Consider the following 22087-nt stretch of genomic DNA (forward strand, 5'->3'; position numbering starts at 1 on the left):
GTGCAAACCAAAGAGTTAAAACAAGTTGGGTCATGGAATTTACTTTCTGGGCTTTCTTTGAATGGGTACTGTGGCCAATTATGCAAGCTTGTCATGTCGCCTGCAGCTAAAACTTCCCGCTTTAAGAATCACATGCTCGTCTGAGGTTGTTGTCGCGCGTAGACAAGTTTTGGAGCAAGTGGATAAGGAGCTTGCCAGGGGTGATGACAAGGCGGCACTCTCACTTGTTAAGCATTCGCAAGGGAAGCCTGGTGGGCTTCAGTGTTTTGGTGCTGCTAGGCAGGTTTGTGACTCACTCTCCATTTGGTTTCTTTCCTTGCATGTATATCAACTATTGGTTTAGTTCATGTTAGTGTTGTTTTGGTTGGATTGTTGGAGGTTGTGGTGGCAATTGAAATTTTGAAGTTAGTGCTATGACTATATTTTAATGGTAATCATCTTGTTGTAATATAGAAATGAAAAAAAAGTTTTGGGTCATGTTTAAGACTAAGGATTAAGGAATGAATGGTCTGCCAATTTGGGTTCAGTCTAGTTGCACTTCACTTCGTTACTTTTTGCTACATGGTAGTCCATGAAGCATGTTATATATGAACAATTCTTGGTCCAAGTGGAAGAGGATCTACATTTTGATTAGGATTGTTTGTTGGCTTTGGAAAATTTCAATTGCGGGGTTGTTAATTGCTGGTGTTTGCTAACTGGAGCAGATTACCATGTAGGATGAGTGGCATTGTATGATGTAGATTTTATTTGTTAAAAAAATAAGGTAAACCAAATTGGTCCTAGAAATCATCAAAAGTCCAAAGATGTAGTTTATGTTATGATTTAAAAACTGAACTGAAATTGCTGCTTAGAACCTATTGGAGGGTGGTTTGTTTTATGGTATTTATGTTGTGCAATGCTATTGCAAGCATGATTGTCAAGTTTCATGTTTCTACATATAGTTGGTAGATATCTTGCTCGATGTTTGCCTGTTTAGTGTTGATAGAAATGGCTTCTTCATTATACCTTCTATATTGGTAAGTTTATCATACATGCAGACAGTGTGTTTTGAACTCATAACTGTACCCTCCATTAATTCTTGTGGGGAGGGAGGAGGCGTTGTTTGTCTAGTTTCTTCATTATAAAAGGGATCCATGATGCAGGTGCCCCAAAGACTCTATACCTTAGATGAGTTGAAGCTGAATCAAATAGAAACTTCGTCTCTTTTATCACCAGTGGATGCAACACTTGGTTCAATAGAAAGAAACCTGCAACTTGCTGCTGTTTTAGGAGGGCTTGCCTCATGGAATGTGCTTAGGTTGAGCTCACAACAAATTCTATATTTGTCCCTTGGATTGCTGTTTCTGTGGACTTTAGACTCGGTGATTCCCTTATACTTCTCTCTCTCTCCTCATTGAAAAACCCTGATCTGAATTGAGAACCTGTTTCATTCTAAAATTATGTGTTTTTGCGATGAATATATATTAAAAACTATGTTGTTATTCCTGGGTGTACTTAAATTTCATTGTCTGGCTCGCATTTGGTATATTGCTGACTCACATGCTATTTAATCACTGACATTAGACAGAGGTTCTAATTCTCTTTGCCATATGAGTATCTCACTGAATTGATTGTTTATAGGTCTCCTTTAATGGAGGTATTGGTAGCTTGGTTATTGACACAATTGGTCATACATTTAGTCAGAAGTACCACAACAGGGTTATTCAAGTAAGATACACCTCTCTCTATCTCTATATGTATATGTGTGTGTGTGTGTGTTTCGTTTGTTTGTCTCTGTGTTTAGGCATTAGGTGAATAGTTATCCAATAATGCTATGTTGAGATCATTCTACAATGGCATGGTGATGAAATGCCACATTCTTGTTTCAAATGTCACTATATGTTCAGGGATGTCTCCTCCTGTATATGTACCATTATTATATATCTTTTGCATCTCAAATAAATGAGCATGAAGTAACCATCATATGGAACTTCTTTGCAGCATGAAGCTGGCCATTTCTTAATTGCTTACTTAGTGGGTATTCTTCCAAAGGGATACACATTATCTAGTTTTGAAGCTTTGAAGAAGGAAGGATCTCTAAATGTTCAAGCAGGGACTGCTTTTGTGGATTTTGAATTTCTTGAAGAAGTAGGTTGTTTTCTTTTATCTGCTTTTACTTTAGAAATTTCCTTCTCTCATTGTTCTATTTTTCTACCTCAATGCTATTTCTGTTTCTACTAAATTTATTTATTTCTCTCTTTTTCTTTTTTAAACGGGAGTTGTGAGGAGGGGGGTTGGATTGGGGTTACTGGTACTCCATGTTCCTTGGAAAGCTTGCTACTTAATGGTGCCATGACTCTTCTGCTTTGCCCAGGACCACTTGTAATGAATTGAAATGACTTTGAAGCAGAGCTCAACCTCTACTGTGTCTTGTCACAAGTGAAATTTCCAAAGCCCTTTTTTTTAATTAGCCAAAGCGAGTTACAATAACAGGACACACAATAGATCAGTAGCAGCTACAAGGAAACCAAAACTACACAAACACTAAAATGAGCAGTTTCAACTTAGGCACATAAAATCCATTCCTGCAACAGGTCATCAGCTTCTTTAAGAACCTTTTTATTAACCAACCTAAACCACACTCCTTTGAGTCACCTGGTTGTTCTCCAAATGTCCTCCATAACAGGCTGTAGTGGCCATGCAGAAATTAAAGCTTTCTGTCATAATTTAATCACTTAAGCGTTGGCTAACAGGACAACTACTTCTGTATCCTTTTTAACAGCCTGTAGTGCTTCTCTAACAGCCAGACATATAACAAAGCTGAATCTCCCCATCTATTGCACTTGGACCCTCAATCTGCTGCCAGAAGAATTTCTTTCCACCCCACTTGTTCAGTGACACCTTCCTTTGCTTTTTTTTTGGGTAATAAAAAATCAGAGTAGATGCCTGTTGTTTGCCCCAAGCCTCTCTGCAAGTAGACATTAACCTTTTATTAAATGCCAAAACAGCTTCAGCTCCAATTTACATACCTTTAGAAACTGCTATGTTCTTGAAATGACACAAGGCCCACAAGTTTCCTGCAAAAATGAAGGGAAAATCAAGATATTCCTCAATGCAGTCAAGGCTTTCATTTATCCATTTGAAAATCCATTTTTGTACAGAGGGGTGTGGGATACATTCAGTCCTAATTGTGACTCTGATGCAAACCATATAGCTCTTTCAAGGGGACATGAAATAAGAATGTGATCTAGAATTTCATCATCACCACCATAGAAAGGACAGTAAACATCAGAGACTATATTCCTTAGCACTAGAGAAGTGATAAATTCTTGCACAGTTATGTAAGTCAATGGAATGCTCAATATTTTCTTAGCACTAGAGAAGTGAGATATTCTCTTTACAAGCTCCTTTTTCCAACTGTTGCTTGACTGATCAATCAGGTCGGCTGCAGTATGGATATCAGGAAAGTACTTCAAGACATTTTCTTCCCTCACCCTAGTCTATCGTAAGCCTTATTCATATCAATCTCAAAAGGCTTGTATCCAAGTCTTACCTCTCTTAGTTTTCCTAATCTTCTCCAACAGCTCATGAGCCCAAATGAAATTATCAGAAATGTGGTGTTTGGTACATGTACTTAAAAATTGAAAACATGTGTTTGAAAGCATGTATGGAAATATGTGTAGGTGAAAAAGTGTGTGGAAACACATGTAATATTGTTTAAAAACTGAAAACATGTGTTTAAGTGGATGTACCAAACGGGGGCACGTCTGCCTTTAATGATAGCATTTTGGAATATGTGACAGAGAATCCAAGAGAGATTTTTAATTCTATTCACTAGAACCTTAGAGATAATTTTATAAACCATATTGCAGCTTTTAATTGGCCTGAACTGTCTCTGGGATACTAACTTTAGGAACAAGAATAATGCTTTTATTCAATTCTTTCATCAAATAACCATCATCAGGAAGGATAATACTGCATTAGTGACAGAATTACCCATGATCAGAATTTCTGAGAAAACAAGGCAGGAATCCCATCAGTATTGATGCTTTCCAAGGTCCCATCTGTTTTAGAGCTTCAATTACCTCCTCAACTGTGAATTCTCACTCCTGCTGCTCCTGCTCACCTATTAAGCTTGGAATGTCAATACACTGCAATTACTCCAAGATCTCTTGCTCATTTTTATTATCTTTCCTGTCATAAGATCTGTTAAAGTACCTCACGAATTTGTTCTGAATCATGAAAGGGTCTTCCAACCATTCCCTTTCGCATACGTTATTATATTGGTAACTCTTCTCTTCCTATTCCTGCCACTCCCCTTTCCCCCCCCCCCCCCCCCCACATTAGCATTACATCTGGCCTTTTGTGCGCATTTTTTGTGGCTCCCTTTCAGCACCCCCCCTCCTTGACATGCCCCTAGGGCCTTACCCAATTGGTGAGACCTAAATGTAAAAAGTCTGACAGATAATGAACAGATAAAGATGAAAAAAAAAAAATCAGGTAAATAAATCCTGGCTTTTTGCTAACGAAATAGAACAGGCACTTTGGGCTAGCTCTGATCCACTTATTTAACGCATTGGAATTGGTGATGCTTAGATTTAATAGACTATGGCTAAAACTAATAGCTTAATCTTTGAAAAGTAAAGTGATCTGTGGAGAAGTTATTTTTAAGAAGTTTTATTCAATGGGAGTTTAATTAGTTCTGATTTGCATGGTGAAATCTGTTATATAGAAATTGCTATATTTTCGAAAGAAAAACACTTAGTTTCTTACTTATTGAGTTGAACATGTAGTCTTTTGGTTTATTACATTGTTGCCATTGCCTCTGATTGTTAGTTTGTTACCTCCTTCCATGTCATGCAGGTTAACACAGGAAAAGTATCAGCTACAGTATGTCACAGACTTTTCACTTTTAAATTTGCTGCTTCTTAAGTCTTTAACATATTGCATTTTATGTTGCTATTGAAACTATGAAGCCCCTTTATTTTGAAAAAGAGGTACCTGACCCTGGGAACTTGTCTTTTAGACACTGAACAGATTCTCATGTATAGCTCTGGCTGGTGTAGCAACGGAGTATCTCTTATATGGAGTTGCTGAGGGAGGCCTTGCTGACATAAATAAGGTTTATAATAATTTAAATGCTAATAGTTCTGCCATGACAAGATTTTCTTTGTAAAGAGAGGAAGAAGTATGCAACTATCCATGTTACTAACTGAACTTCTCTGTCAATCATGGAATAGTTGGACATGCTACTTCAAGGTTTGGGCTTCACACAGAAAAAAGCAGACTCTCAAGTCAGATGGTCTGTGCTGAATACTGTCTTACTTTTGCGTCGCCACAAATTAGCACGAGCTAAACTTGCGGAGGCCATGTCCATGGGAAAATCTGTAGGAGCTTGCCTTGGCATTATAGAAGATACCATAGACGTTTCAGACATCTAATTGACTTGATCCCCACGTACATGTAACAATAATACTTTAAACTGAATTTAAGAGAAATAACTTGAAAAAATATATAGTTTTATTTATCCAAATCGAACCCCTAAACAACACTAAGCAATTCCTCATGAATATTACGTGTATGGAAAAATTCAATTGATGAATATTGTGTATGGAAAAATTTAATTGCTTTTTCATTATTTTGTGGTATTAGTTCCAGTCTTCAAAAAAATTATATGAGATCTTAAACCACCTTTTATCAATTCATTGTATAATTTCTTTGAAAGGTGAGATCAAGTATGTCCTAGTGATGTGTGTATTGTTTTTGTCTTTTTGTAAATTTCAAAATATATTTGTTAATTATTAGATTTCTGGGTTAGGAAATTGGTGTTAAGATGCACAAAAGATTAATAATTACTAAATGGTCAGAAAAATTCTTATTTTCTTGGCCTTTTTTTTTCTATGCACAAACAATGTCAAAGGTTTTCTGGAATGTTGTTGGAATCTTCCTTTGAACGTTTGTTCAGTTGTAGATGAAACAGCCCAAAGGCTAGATGCCAATATGGAATTTGTGTGATTGTTTTGTTAATGTCGGAATTCAAAATATATAGCTTTTTAGGCAATCCTGATTGGAAGTTCCCCGTTAAAATAATATTGTTGCTTTCAATATCATTGCAACCCAATATTTTGCTTTCAATATCATTGCAACCCACCGTCGAATACCCCACCCCACGTAAATTACCTCAGAAAATTTCTTGAACTCATAAATATTTGAACTTAATTATAATGTTATTCCATAATATATAGAATATGATCTATATATACTCCATATTATATTTCTCATTGCAGCCCTTTAGTGATGCAAAAGCATGGAGAATCTATTCCAATAAGAAATACAAACGAAAAAAGCACTGTAGAATTTCATCGACTTCAAAAGGAGTTTACAAAAATATTCAGATCTTCATACATATAATGAATACAACAAACATATTTTTCAGAAAGTTGTGCTAACTAAAATCCACTTTTTGATTGCTTTTTTTTTTTTTTGAGAATGCACTTTTTGATAGCTAGTAACACTATATGTAGTAAGAAAATTAACGGGTAAAGACTAAAGAGCATTTAAAGGTATATCATATTGTTGTGAAAGTTAAAAGAGCGTTCAAAGGTATACCATGCTATTCTATAATTATATATATTATGCAGATTTGGATTTGATGTAATAGCTATGGCACCTTGAAAGGGAGGGAGGTTAAAAAAAATAAAGAGTTAAAAAGGTAGAGGTCAAAAGGTTAAATTCATTTTTGATTCAAGGGCTGATATCAAAATTAAAGTGCATTTTATGGTTTAAAAAATACAACAATAGAAGAGAGGGATTTGACTATAGCGTTAAGGTACAAAGCTCTTACTATATATATATATATATATATTTTTTTTTTTTTTTGAGAAAAAGGAACAAGGCTCTTAGAGCATCTCCAGTAGTTTTTCTATATTTTTGTATTGTTTGGATAATGAACAATGATATTTACCTTTTACATACCTTTTTTTTCAAATACATCTTTCAACAGATTCACTATCCTTTCTCTATCTTATTTAAATATTATTTCTTTATTAATTATTTATTCATTTTTTTAACAACTATACATCTTCTAATATTTTTTTTATTTAATAGCTGATTATTATAATAGCTAAAAATGTTTGAAGTGTGAACAAGAAACGCTCTATTGTTTTCTACTTGTAGAGAAGTACTGTAGCAATTCTTTAAAAAAAAAAAAATGAAGATGGAAAAGCTGTTGGAGTGAGTTTTTGGGGTGTTTTTTCTCTAAAATTTGCTCTAAAAAGATGCCATTGGAGATGCTCTTATAGTGTAAAAATTGAAACCGTGGTTAAAAAGCCTGGCTTTCATACACACAAATGGAAATAATTCAATTCATTAATTCTTAAAATGTTTTGGGGACCTTCTGTTTTGAATGACTTAAGAGGAGATTTAAACTAATGCTTCTGCATCATGAGACATGAAACCGAGCTGATTGTGCCACCCCTTGTGGTCAAAAAGTACTCTCTATTTTGTTTTGCTTCAATTTGTGTAGGTTTTTTTATTTTTATTTTTTCACTTTTCTTTTCTGGTCGGAGTAAGAACTTCAATCAAGTGCAACACAGGTCCTTAACACACTTCAGTGCTACCTATAGTTAATAAAAATTTGACTCTGTCAAGAATAAATTTCCTTTTTTTGTAATATAGTATAATTCTGTTTACAATAAAAAATGGCTTAAGGATCATGTTTAAAAAGTCATTACAGTATCTGACAATATAATTGTATGATAATCCATTCTTAGGGTGCGTTTGCGTTGCGGCATTTCTGCATTTGTGTGCATTTGTGTTTCACTTGGCTGGTCCCATGGCACTGTTCATGGACCAACCAAGTGATAAAAACGCGTGAACAATATTTTCAGCAATAAAAAATATTTTGCTACAGTATTTTCAGTAATAAGTTTTTAATTTTCAGTTTTCAGCAAAATAAGCGTTATCTAAACAGATCCTTAGTAACATCCAATATCTTTTGAAAATATATAGGCGCAGGAGGATACCCAACTGTCTATAAATGGATCAAGTGGACCTTAACATAGTTTACAATATGATCTTAATTTTTATTAATGCATCTCTCTCTCTCTCTCTCTCTCTCTCAAAATATTGGATATTATCAATTTTTGAATTTTGGCCAAGTTTGCCTCATTCATCCATATATTCAGTCTTACTTTTTCATCCAAAATATATCATACTTCAAATTAAAGAAATTTGCCACTAAATCCTTTTCCATGGTAACAAAAGGACAAAATTTGAGGGTTGGATTCTATTATCCATTTCATCACCCAAACCAATATTTATTGGTATATTACATTATACTTCAACCATGAGGCTTGGACTATAAAAATTCTCCAAGATTAAGCCCTAATTTTTGAGTAATTTGATAATTGGACGAAAATTGAATTTAGATGTTTTTATTATAAACACTAAAAATCAGGATATATCAATTGAGCTACAATACCCTTAACATATACTATTATTATTAAGTTTAAGATTTATCTCTAATTTGAGATTCATGTAACCACCAATATACTAATATTTAAACACTAATTTGAATGGTTTTTCCAAGTAGAGTAATAATTATAACATTTTATGGTTTCTCTCATGTACTAATGTCCAATCAACGAATAACTGCAGGTAAAAAACATTAATAAATTTTTTTTTTCCAAATTTTATCAAAGAAAAATTGAGAAAAAAACAAAACATAAAGACTTGGAATCATGAGTCAAGTCAAAATCTTCCTAGTTCCAACTGCCACACAAAACACAAACACAAGAATTACAACATGTCCAAAACTCTCAATGCCCACCTCTCTCTCTCCTCCTCCTCCTCCTCCAACCCCAAAAAAAAAAGAGAACCCAAAAAAGCAAAAACCCATTTGTCTCTCTCTTTCTCTAGAAGCTGTCAGAGATAGATGGCAGTGCAGTGGGTTCTGGTGTGTCACGGCCTGATCACACTCTTGGTTTTGGTTTCATTTCTGTGCGGGCAGTGGCCTATCTTTCAGGGGACTTTCATCGAACGCATTCACGTCTTTCTCACCTTCGGCGCCTACGATTACTTCCTGTTCTCTCTTTCTCTCTCACAATCGATTTTGTTCCATTGCTATTCTTCCTTAATTCATTTGTTTGATCATTGTTTGTTTTGGCTTTTATAGGCGGTTTGTTGGGGCTGTGTTTGGGTCCAAAGGGACTAATGCGATTCTATCCGTTGAGTATTTCTGCTGTGACCGACCCAATCCTATTTTACAGGTTTGTCACACGAAATTTTGTGTTATTTCCGTATCCAATTGGTTTATTTTGAAATGGGTATTATATATATATATATATATATATATTTTTTATATTTTAACTAAGGAATGAGAAAGAATTGGGTTTGCATTGAATTGAATTGTGGTTTTGGGAAATGGGATTGTTTTCTATTATTTCCTAACAAGTTAAGCTTTAGAAAAAAGTGATCTTTAACAGAAGGATAGCATATAGTAGGATGCATTGTGGTGTAGGATGTGGTGGTCATGGTTGACTTGTTATTTGGAGACCTTACGGAATTTTTTATTTTATTTTTATTATAGATATTTATGTGGAGATTTAAGATGGTTTGAATCATGTGGGAATTCAGATTGTGCTTGCTAGGCATTTCAATGATTCATGGAAATGGAATGAATTTGTTTTTGGTATAGAGGATTATATAAAATTCAGTTCATTGTGTTGTTTGATAGTTCGTTTCCTTAGGTTTTGGCATGTCAGTGCCAAAAGCTTTGTAGCTCAACTGAAGCCACTTGGTGTTTCCAATAGAGATGTTTAGGGTTCAAATGCCCCCACTCCCAACTACTGAATTAAAAAAAAAAGGTTTTTTCATGTGAGCATGTTTATGCGTTTTAGAGAGAGCCTATTGGTAAGGATGTGATTCAGAGATAGGGCACGACCATATCTGAAACTTACATGTTGTCATTTTTGGGCCTTTGGATGTGTGCCCAAGGTCAAGCCATGTAGACTATGGTGGTCTGGTTTGTGTGGATTCATTTTTCCCTTTAATTTATTTGAAAATAGAACTAGATATAAGGCTTGCTGTGATGAAGTTCAGTGTTCAGATAAGTTGATTTTTCCCACTAGGGGCTGGAGGAGTTTGTCAACTCCTCAGGAGGACAGCCAATGGCTGTGGTTTTTTTGATGTAGTAAGGTGGGTGGGACAGTCATGTAATCTGGAAACACCTTTAAAAAGTATGTATCTAGCTATTAATGTGCAGTTGCAAATAAGCAATACGAAAATGAGGTCACCTCTTTCTCAGGTATCAAATTATTGAAACGATTATGCTTCTTACTGCTGATCTGATCTAGAACAGATTGCCCCTTTCTTTTCAGTTGGGAATTAATATTTATTTATATATTCTGTTTCATTTCAGATCATATATCTTGCAATACTTGGAGGAACCTATTACTTTGTTGCAAAGTCTTCCTTCGGCTATATTCCTGGCTATTATCTAAGTGGAGTGCACAGGTATGTAGGAAGGAGCTTGCATACTTGCTCTCTTATTCACTTTTTGTATTCTTTCAGCATAATTCCATCCTAAATTTTCTCAGACTTTATATGTTCTTGCAGGTATACAAGCTTGTTGGCTGTTGGAATAGGCGTACTACTCTTTCTATTGACTAGCTTTTCTGATCCAGGAACGGTGAAGGCTGAGAATGTTTCTCAATATATCTCTGCCTATCCCTACGATAATGTTATATATTCTGAGAAAGAATGTTCAACTTGCAAAATACCAAAGTGAGTTTCTACCTGGTGAGATTTCTTTGGAAACTTTCATTTAATTCTTTTAATAATGATTGTTTCCTCCTTTGATTCAGACCTGCCAGGTCCAAGCACTGCAGCATTTGTGATCGCTGTGTTGCTCGCTTTGACCATCATTGTGGATGGATGGTAAAATATCAAACTATTTTGTTTATTATTTTTTAATCTTCTGTAGTGAGATGGTTTGATTTTTAATTGTTAAATATTACTTTCAACTTCTACTTAGCTCTTCATTGGTGCAGAATAATTGTATAGGGGAGAGAAACACTGGCTACTTTATGGCTTTTCTTTTGTGGTGAGTAATATCTGATTTGCAACAGAGTTTATACTTTCTAGATATATGCTATGGTAAATAGCCTTCTCTGGCAACATAAAATAGTTCATTATTTTAGTTAGTGCCTCCTTCTTAGAAGATGTTGATAATGAGGGGTAGCAAATCAATCTCTACAGCTAATGTTATGAGATGGGCCTTTGAACAAAGCTTTAATTTTCTTCTGTTTGGAAATTTGACCATTTAATCCTCATGTCCAAGATTGTGAGGTGATTAGGAAAAAGAAGACATACTTTCTATGCTATATAAAACATTTGAAATTCATGGCACAGTAGTGGAGAAGTTCCAAACTATTTTCTTAACTTTTGTTCCAAGTTTTAAATAGCGTCAATCAGTGAGAAGTTTCCTTGATGTTTTGTCTATATTTTTGTATCAATTATTGTAACTTTATTTGAGATGTAAGGCAATATGTTGTATCTGTTTGTTCTTCTCTGATTTTTATATTAAGATTGTTTTTCAGGTTCTATTTATTTTACATGCTTCTTTAACGATTTGCAGGCATTTCCTTCTCTGCATATATGGAGCAGTTACCATTGGGCTGATTCTTGCTGGACGATTAAAAGAATTAAGAGTTATATATATTCTAACTGGTAAAATTCTGATTTGCATTATATAATTTCAAGTTTATGGCTTAGTTGCATCTGAGCCTAAATTTGGCATCTTTTTCCCCGTTTATTTGTTGCAGTTTATTATGGTGTAGAAAATTCTTTTTTAAGTTTAGCTCCACATGTTGTACAGGTGAGTGCTCTATTTCCCTACTTTTTCTGTCATGATTTGATATCTTTAGATTCCTCCTCAACTAAAGGTCCGCTATGAAGAAACTTAAAGGAAGAATAATCTTTAACTGCTTAAAGGGCATATTTGAATTCTTCTCTAGCCACCGAGCACCTCCCCCCTTATAAGTTCTTGGTGGAGGGTGAGGTCATTGGTTCAAGACCCACTGGGTGCAATAAAAAAAAAAAAATGGTTTCAGTAAAGGTTTACTGTTGTCATGTTGATGATTGATGATTAAAGGCATTGAAAATTCTTTTCATAGTTTAGCTCCACCTGTTGTATAGATGAGTGCTTTCTTTTTCCTTGTTCTTCTGTCATTTGATACCTTTTTATTCCCCGACTAATGGTCTGCGTTGGAGCAACTTAAAGGGAGAATAAATTTAAAGGCGTTTTTGAATTCTTCTCTGTAAATAGATAACTTGATTATTAGTTTCAGTTAAAGATTTTAGTTTTCATGCTATAACTTTCAACATGTCATGCAACATATATATATATATATATATTTTTTTTTTGGTGTGAAGCAGATTTATCATAACCACACTCTTAGCTATTACCATGTTTCTAGTGAGTCAAATAGCCTTTCTTTTAAGGCTGCATGATGCAGGATCTCAGAATTAACACTAAGGAGAATCTAAGAATTTGGGGCTGGTAATGGTTGAGAGGAAACCAATTGATCCGGTGCAGATCTGTACAGATTAGGTTTGTTGGTTGAGTTCGGGGCTGGCATATTGGTATAGGGCTGGAATAAATAATAATCTGACTTAAGGGTCTGGATTACAGAAACCAAAAGAAGAAAGATCAACCTAGCATTGCACAAGGGTTCTTGAGCATCACACATCAAACAGCAGCTGTGTTTTCCGTTCTTTTTGCATTAACTTCTAAGAATATCAATACATGACTTTAGATAATTCTCCAGAAGAAAGATCAACCTAGCATTGCACAAGGGACCGATTTTTTTCATTTTAATAGAACAATGGAATTTTATATTAATTTTCATCCCTCTGCCAAACACACATGATGGAAAGCTGATATCTTCTACATCTTCTCACTTTTATATTCCTTCCTACTTTCTTTATCCTCCCACTTTTCCATCCAACTAAATTGAGCGTTCAATAATACAGCTGCACATTGTCGAAGTTCCATACTTGAGCCATTTATGATAGTGTGCTTAACCTTTTTCTGTGCATCAGGGTGGGCTTTAAAAAATTTCTATTTATCTACTCTTTTTTAATCAAATTACTTTTTTATTATTAAGTCTTTAATTATACTACATAGTTCATTGCTTTTGTTTGTCTCTTTTCATTATGATATTTTGCTTAATTGTTTTATTCTTTTTAACAGTGGTTGTTGGCCTCCTACAATACACAAATACTTCTTATGGTGTTTCTTGCAATTGTTTCACTGCTATTGGCGGGTTTCTTTAGCTATCATGCAAAGCTTTGTCTCACAAATACTACCACAAATGAGGTTTTGTTTTTCAACCATGATGTTTCTCAATAATTTTATTTATTTTCTTTTTATAAAATCATGGAAGGGGAAGGATGTGGTGAATAAGTAATCATATAGGATAAGCTCGTGAGGCTGCATTGCTGCTACAGAATCACTACCCATGGCTTGGGTGGGTTAAGGATGCTTCAAATTGTTATAGCTGTGGTTAGACGTGCAATTTTCTTCATTTTGATCACAACTTTTGCTTGATCTCTGAAGAACATCACTTAACTTGTAAGAAGAATTCCTAGGAACAAACCTAGTTGACATTCTTGGATTTTACAAAAAACATAATAATATTAATAGAGTACGAATTTACTAAGGATGGGGTGTAAAATCCATGTTTTACACCATTTAATAAGAGATTGCCATATCAGTATTTTACTTAAAATTTAATACATCCTACCACACCTAAGGGCATTTCAATGAACTCCTAATTTGGTTGGATTTATATATGGGTATTAGAATTGATTAGGTGTGGTCTTACTTATTTTTAAATATATGATAAGATGATATGGCATATTGAGATTGGAGGGGTAAAACATGGGTTTTATACCACATCCTTATTGAATTTAATCTCATATTAATAATACTAAAGAAAGGAAAAGGAAGGAAATCAGCATGATTAAGAAGGTAGCTTGGAAACAAAGATTCCTACAAGAGATGAATACCATTTGCTGTTGTGATATCATTTTCTCATTGTTTCACCCAATTGGGTTGTTCCTGCGATTAATCATTATTTGAGGCAGAATAGTGGGAACCGTCAATTCTGTTAAGTTATGGTTTTGTAATATTTTATAAACTAATTTGTTGTGATTTAGATGCTATTGTAATCATATTCTCTTGAAAACCCTGAAACTCACTGTAGCACTTTTTCCTTGGAACTGCAGACTTTCAAGTGGCAAGAGTACATAAGTTGGCAGGGGAAGATAAATGAAGCAAAGGCGAGTGCTGCAGCCCTCAAAGCGAGTATCAATGGGATGAGTACTGAAGGAAAGCCTCCAGAAAGCAAATGGAGAGCCTTCTTTCGAAAATCCCCATTGGAAGATGTGCAGGTTGTTAAAAATAACATTTATGATAAAGGATTTTTTCACAATCTTCATGAGATCATCTTTCCCCCCTCAATGAGATCCTCATTTCTGCAATCTAAATCAAAGTCGGGCTGAATTGCCTTTACTCTTTTGCTTGGCTGGGTTTTCTTAAGATGCTTTGGTGGCTTGGTTAGCTTGTTCCTGAAATTGCGGATTTGTAGATGGCTGGCTAAAGAGCTCAGAGGGATGATTGTAAATGAGAAGCTTTTTTCTGCCTTACTTATCATTGGAACTATAATCTATGGCTATGGTCCATTGTATGCAAAAAATTGATGGTAGTGAAATACAGAAAATCTCATCATAAATTTAATCATTGTTATGTGATAGGAAGAAGTGTCATGTCTCTGCACTATGTAAGTTTTGATCTACTTATGGAAAACTCTCTAGAAAAGAAAAATTTATTAAAGATTTATTTCATTTTAATGGTAGCACTTAATGGTAGCTTGGTTCTACCTAAAAAAATAAAAGTAGCATTGGAGGTTTCATGCAAACTAGTCAAAGTGGTTTTTTTAATTTTAATTTTAAAAATGAACAAGCTTCACGTTTTGTAATCTCTTTATGGTGGTAGTACAACTAGAAACTTGTATTGCGTCAAGTTCAGCTCTCCAAGCTGCTATAGCGTTCTTGTGTGGGCTTCTCCAAAATGGCTTGACCATCAATAGAATCAACTATGGAACATGTCCTATATGAAAGAATCTTTGATCTTTGAGAAAAGACAAAGATTGAATCTAACCAACTATATATCACAGATGAGCAAGAAAAAGAAGCAAGTGAAAATATCAAAATATCAGAAGTGTAACAGAGAGAAGAGAAAGAAAGAGAGAGAGATTAGAATTGGATTGAAAATTTTATCTTTTTCATTAATTTTAGATCAGATACACTTCTCAATGTATAGTACAAAACACTCACAGTTCATCAAAAGTACAAAACGCTCACACTCAATCATTGATACAATCATTTACACAATCATTGATACAATCATTTACACCATAATTAGATCACTTTAACAAACTCAGAATTTTCTCACGTGCTCCGTAATAGAATTCATAACTGCTTCTGAACTAACAGCTACTATACAAATGACGGCGCTTGATGAAGTGATGCATGCGTGGGAGGATTGAATGACACCGTTTGAATCCTTTTCTCTAAAGGGTGGACTTGTGGAAATGGCATCTTTTTAGTGCTTTGAATTCTTACTATTAATTTAGATTTTAGACTTGTGAAAACGGCATCGTTTGAGTGCTTTGAATGCTTACTGTAAACACTATTGGCTCGTTTGGTACATGTGTTTAAACACATGTTTTCAGTTTTTAAACAACATTACACGTATTCTCACACATTTTTTCACCCACAAGTATTTCCAAAAAATACAAACGTTACTAGAACAACATTACCAAACGAGCCCTATACATTTTCAAATGGTTTCTTTTATTTGGTGAATCCAAATTTATAATTTGGGTATTCATTAAATTATATAAAAGATTATAATATTTCTTTGAGAATATATCCAAGAACCTAACTCAAGCACGTGGATTGCTCTCTCACTTATCCCAGCCAAAAGATGGAAAGCAAGGGTGAAAGGGGCTAGTGGAATGGGATGCAGGCTCCTAAAAAAAATTGATAGTTGTAATTTAAAATACACATTGTTTTGGATTTTTTGTTAATTTCTTAGTATAAATTTATAAGAAACACTATACTTATAACATAAATAAATAAATAAATAAAGCTCTAAAATTTTGTAAGAAATTGATCTATGTCAAAGAACCAAAAAAAGAAGTAACTACCAGTTTTTGGTCCAATTGGTGATGTCATAAATAACTTAATTAATATGAATTGTGTTGTGTTTAAATAATTATTATATCTATTGTATGAGTTCCCTTGATGGGAATTTTTTTTCAAAACCAAGCTTCTATTAATAAGTAAAGTAAAGTTCACTATGGATATGCATTGGTGAATCAAATTAATAAACTTTTCATTAAAACCAAACTTCGCCATGACATTAATGAGAAAGCCCCATGCTTTATTTTTATTACTATTATCATTATGCAATGTTCTAATGTTTTTGGCGTATGAAACAAATTAACTATATTTTAATTATATGTTTGACATAGCTATATCTTGATTATAAATTCTTTTTCTTATGTTGCTGTTTAATTCTTTTTTTTTGGGTTTCTCCCATGTTTCTTTTACTTGATCATTGTTGTTTGGTTGCTTGGAAAAGGATCAATCATTGTGCGTGTGTGGCTAAAGTATAGGTGGGGAACCTAATGAACTATATGTAAGGTACTGTATCTAAGTTTTGCCCTATATATACACACACACACATATCATATAGGAGCTAGATATGTCCAAAAACAGGTAATAATATCAAAAGTTAAATATTTTTATTCAAAAAAAGTAACTTATGTTATTTACGAGAGATAAAATAATAAATTATTGAATCAAAATTCTTAGCAATTTTCATTTTCAATATAAATAATATAATGACTAAGAATATTAAAACAAATACTCGTTGAATGATTGCAAATTAAAAAAAGTAATAATCAAATAACCAATTATACCTTAGCTTTTGTTATTTATATGCATCGGCAACGGTTTGGGTTCTAGCATCAGTGACAGCTTGGGTTCTTTTGGCATCGATGTTCTTTGGGAGTCAAACAGGGTAGTGTTCATCAAAATGAAATAAAATAGGTCATCGTATTTATAGTGGTCTTTAGCGGCGAATTCTTTTCTGTTGCCAATGTCCACTTCGTCATTGCAAAAGGTATGGTTTTTAAGTTTTTAGCGACGAATTTAAGTTTCGTCACTAAAGACCTAGGCTTTGTTAAGATTTTTAGAGACGAAATTCATATTTCATCACTAAATCATACTTTTAGTGACGAATTGTGATTTCGTCACTAAAAACATATAAGTGCAAAACTATTATTATTTTTAGTAACGAATTTTCTTCGTCACTGATTCTTCCTTATAGCGACGAAAGGATTTTCGTCACTAATACTATTCACAACAATACCTACAGTGACGAAATATTTTGTCACTAAAAATTTTAACTTTTAGCGACGAAATATTTCGTTACTATAGATTAATTAAACTCGCGCCAAAGTTTCCCTCCACTGGCACCCATTTTTCAGATCACAATAGCGACGAAATTTATTTTTCGTTACTAAATGTTATAATTTTTTTCATTATTAGTGACGAAATTCATATTTCGTCACTAAGCTGTATTTTTAGCGACGAAAAATATTTCCTCACTAATTTTCGTCACTAAAAATACATTTTGTTGTAGTGATGATATACTATATATTTGTATAAGTTTTAGTATTAGTTTATTATATTTATATGTTATATAATATGTTTATCAATTTAATAACTAGTAATTTTACGTGTGCACCATATTTTTATAATAATTTTACAAAAAATATTAGGTGACAAGTTAGTACTTGTAGCAAAAAATGATCCCAATTTTGAACTTAGATTATTACTAGTAAACACTTCCCGCTTAAGATATGCTGTGAGACTGATGTAAAATTATTGTGTACCTGGCATTAGTGTTTAATGACAATAACGAAAAGAATAGTCAAACAGGATACCACGTATATGACTTGAAGCAAACTGTAGGCTGGAGTAGTTTTGCTTTTGTCTTTGCTTTTAAAGACAACTTAAAATCTAACCCACCACGTGTAGGACTTGGAGTACACTATAATCTCAAACCTGTAAAGTAAAATCTCTTGGACAGTGAAACATCATGAACAATTGGCGGTCTAAACGAAGAGGTAAAGAAGAAGAAAAAATAAAAAGCAAACCAACTAGACAGTGATGAAGCCAGAAGTGGTAGATTAAGAAATCAGAGAAAGAGGGAGAGACAGAGAGATATAAAAGAGTGGAGGTGAGGGTGTCAAAAGCATGTATGGTCTGTGTTGCCTCTCCGGTGTCTCTGCCCAGATGCTGGTCTACGGAGCTTGAGGGGGCCAAAAGTATGCATGTTCTTTAAAAAGTTCAAATTGTTCGAATCACCCATGAAAGAGAATACCTCTACTATATTTGTGGGGTGGGGGGGGCTCAGCCCCAACGTGGCTCCATCACTGAATTTGAGAAAGTTTCTAAATTCTTAATAAATGTAATATTTTAATAAATGGGAGATATGTACATATCACAATATATTCCAAAACAAAATCCCAAAATAATTTCAGAATAATTTATTTCATAAAAATTTGACAGTTTCATATGGGTAAATTGCTTATTTAGTCCTTAACCTTTTAGTTTATGTATCAATTTGGTCTTCAACCATTTAAATGTATCAATTTAGTTCCTAACATTTTAAGATTGTGTCAAAATAGTCTTTACTATTAAGTAATGGATGAAAAATATTAATGTGATTAACGGTCAAAATAAAATATTATCTTCGTTCCACATGTACTATTATGTCCGCCTAAACTTAAAAAATTACACATCAGATATAGTTAAAATATTCATAAAAAAGTTTTTAAAAATTAAATCTGAAAAAAAAGAAGAAATAAGTTTGGTCATATGTCATCCTCTCCGATGATGACTAGGTCTATGTCCATCTCCACACCTCTTGAGTCTTCCAAGCCCAACAAAGATCTCCACCGTTGAAAATCTCTTTTCAATTGGTGGGTTCCACAGCCATTTCTTCATTCAATGGTGAGTTAAGTTCTATGGCAGTTTCAAGTGAATCAAACTCCACCATGTAAAATACCATTTCTTGAGAATAAGGCTAAGATTGGTTTTGGTGGCTAGGGAGTGGCTAAGATGGACCTTGAAAAGAAACTTTAAAAATAAAAATAATAAAAAAAGAAAAGAAAAGAAAAACTCCAATCTTTATCCCATTGTTATTGTTGATCTGCGTTTTTTTTTTTTTTTTTTTTTTTTTTTGTTTTAAAAATTTTGGAAACTCTAAATGGGATAAAGATTGGATTTGTTTTATAGTTACCCACTTGAATTTAAGAAATTGATGGAAGATTCATTATTAGTTTGTTAGTTCGAAATGTAATTTTAATGTCCTTTGTCCTAATAGAAGAAGCTGCCTGAATTTATGATATTATTCTTTGGAGTCTTTGTAAAGTTTTCTTAGTCTAGGCTGCCTTTTGATTCCATAAATAAAATAGCCCCAATGATAAGTGTTAGCAGATTAGAAATAAACGACATGTCCAATATAAAACAAAATCAAATATGAAAAATAACAATTTTGAATTATAAAAGACTAAAATAAAAGTAAAACATTGAAGTACAAAAGTTGTATTTTAATATATATATATATATATATCATAATTTAAAAACCTATTTACAGTAATCTTATCAAACGCAAACGTAGGCTTTGATCGACTTCCAATGCTCCAACCAAGAAAAATAGTGTACTTTTTAATCATGAACTCAATAATTCTGCTTCTCACTATCCAATATGGTGAAGAAAAGCAATGGAAAAGAAGGGAAAGAGACAAGGAATTTTTTTTTTTTTTTTTTACTTTAATCAACCCAATCAATCTGCACCCACTATCCAACACGGTGAAGAAAAGCAATGGGAAAGAAGGGAAAAAGATAAGGAAAAGAAAAAGTTACAAGCTCCTTATCTTTGATAGCTGCTGTCCCACCCATAATCCCATGTCTCATTGGCATTTTCCTAGTAAGAATTCAAAAGATTCGTTCCACATTGTGGATCCAGATTTTTCATAAAGCTAAACAATGATAATTGTAAAGTGAACGAATTATTTAGCATTGATTGGTCATCCATATATTATGAATAGAAAAGGTAATTGTTTATTTATTTATTTTTTTTCACGCAAGTGTTTAGAATTCTTCGAACACTTTTAACTATTCACACTACTCGTCCATACATAATAACCATTCGATTGATCTGGAATGGGTCTAAATTTTAGTTGATAATCTAATATATATTAGAGAAACGATACGACCACAATATTTTTACATTAAATCCTAAGCGACAGGTTATTACTAGTTGTTATTATTGAGGTAAAAAAGTAATTTTAGTGATATGTTCAAATTTGAACTAATAACAACTAATCATCTGTGAATTGTTATAAGAATATAGTGAAAATGTTGTGGACGTAACACTTCTATATATATTAGGCAATTACAAGGAAAAATCTCTCATGAGCAATCCTAAAATATTTAAATATAGGACTTTATAAATTTTAAGAGTTCTGAAAAACTATTGCAGCAATGCTTTGAGATTTTCCAGTTTAAATTGGAAGCATAGTATAAATCTCATATATATATATATATATATATTTGTATACTCAATCTTTTGAGTTATATGCGACTATGCACCCTATACATACTTTTTGGTGAGATACACATGTAAAATTTAACTTGAATGTATTAATTTATCAATATAGTATGGACAAGGATTTGCTACAAACTTAGTTTACAGTTTGCAGCAAATCCTGCAAAATAGTGATGTGTCAATATTTGAGAACAACATCTATCCACGACAAACAATAGGATATAATTAATCATATAATAGGAATTTTACATGTTAACAAGTTCCCTCTCTCTCTCTCTCTCTCTCTCTTCCTAAAATTTTATCCAAAATTTTGTAACGAATGGATTGAATTTCATCGCATCAGTATTAGTTTAAACAAATATTAAAAAAAAATGATTGTTAAGGTTTGTTTATATATGAACAAACCTAGTAAAATTTAATTCACTTTAAAATAGATGGATAGGATATTATAAATTTCAAGTTAGAGTCATGCTAAAAACTTTAGAGGAGTCTAATTAAGTCCTAACAAGTCTTTTTAAATTAAAAAAAAAAAAGAAAAAAGAAAAAGAAAAAGATCTATGCTTTTGAAGACATGCTCACTTTACTTTCCCGAAAAGTAGTCACTAAGGAAAATTGTATTTTGGTCTGACAACTGGCTTCCTTGTGGATTTTTAAGGAAAATTCTTGCGGGACCTCTTACTGAGTTGGAGTTTAATCTTATAAGGCGGTGGACAATCTCTCCGCTGGAGAAAGTGGGATTTTAAGAATAAAATTTAGCAACAAAATTGGTTGTAGTCTTAGGCTATAAAATTGGTTTTAACCTTACCTTACTCAATATATATATATATATATATATTTTTTTTTATTGGAGGTGAATTATGACAAATTTACAATTGGATTGCATATTCTTCTTTCATTATTCATACTTGCAAAATTTCTAGAAAATTAAAGATCAGTAGCCAGGGGTGGCCAAATATCATTTAGGGCCTAAGGCAAAAAATTTATGCGGGATTTTTAATATGTAAATATTAATTAAATAAAATTATTTAATACTAATCAAATCAAGGTTAATTTGATACATTAAATACATAATTTGATGAATAATACCAACTAAATTAATGTTAATTTCATATAGAGAATTGAATATCATAGTTGAACCATAAATATTAATAAAAAAATAAAAATATATTATGATTAAAAAAAACTTTATTTTGGATATACAAAGATACATAGTTAAGTAAAGTTAAAATCTAATTTTTAATTTTAATTCTTGTTTTTAAGAGAGGGAGATAGATATTATTTGGTGTGTGGCTTTGTAGGATATCAGTTTACAAAAATTAAAGTGTCAAACTATTAGGGGAGATTAATCAATAA

The 22087-nt window shown here is 33.0% G+C and overlaps 2 protein-coding genes across 3 annotated transcripts; both read left to right on the forward strand.

Annotated features, from left to right (window-relative positions):
- Positions 1-5581, forward strand: LOC115982752. The gene is made up of 7 exons (XM_031105458.1): positions 1-283; positions 1143-1361; positions 1621-1707; positions 1981-2127; positions 4843-4869; positions 5006-5101; positions 5220-5581. The coding sequence occupies exons 1-7, from the start codon at positions 62-64 to the stop codon at positions 5418-5420; spliced, it is 999 nt and encodes a 332-aa protein (XP_030961318.1). The 5' UTR covers positions 1-61; the 3' UTR covers positions 5421-5581.
- Positions 5582-8668: 3087 nt separating this feature from the next.
- LOC115978671 (probable protein S-acyltransferase 17) lies at positions 8669-14782 on the forward strand. Of its 2 annotated transcripts, none has more exons than XM_031100509.1 (10): positions 8669-9063; positions 9155-9248; positions 10400-10494; positions 10597-10764; positions 10845-10917; positions 11031-11083; positions 11618-11709; positions 11805-11857; positions 13235-13360; positions 14272-14782. In XM_031100509.1, the coding sequence occupies exons 1-10, from the start codon at positions 8915-8917 to the stop codon at positions 14545-14547; spliced, it is 1179 nt and encodes a 392-aa protein (XP_030956369.1). In that variant the 5' UTR covers positions 8669-8914; the 3' UTR covers positions 14548-14782. The 2 variants fall into 2 exon arrangements, with proteins under 2 accessions (XP_030956369.1, XP_030956370.1); XM_031100510.1 differs by having other exon boundaries at positions 10651-10764.
- Positions 14783-22087: the final 7305 nt, after the last annotated feature.

The sequence above is a fragment of the Quercus lobata genome, chromosome 3, assembly GCF_001633185.2.
Source record: "Quercus lobata isolate SW786 chromosome 3, ValleyOak3.0 Primary Assembly, whole genome shotgun sequence".
In the NCBI taxonomy this organism is placed as follows: domain Eukaryota; kingdom Viridiplantae; phylum Streptophyta; class Magnoliopsida; order Fagales; family Fagaceae; genus Quercus; species Quercus lobata.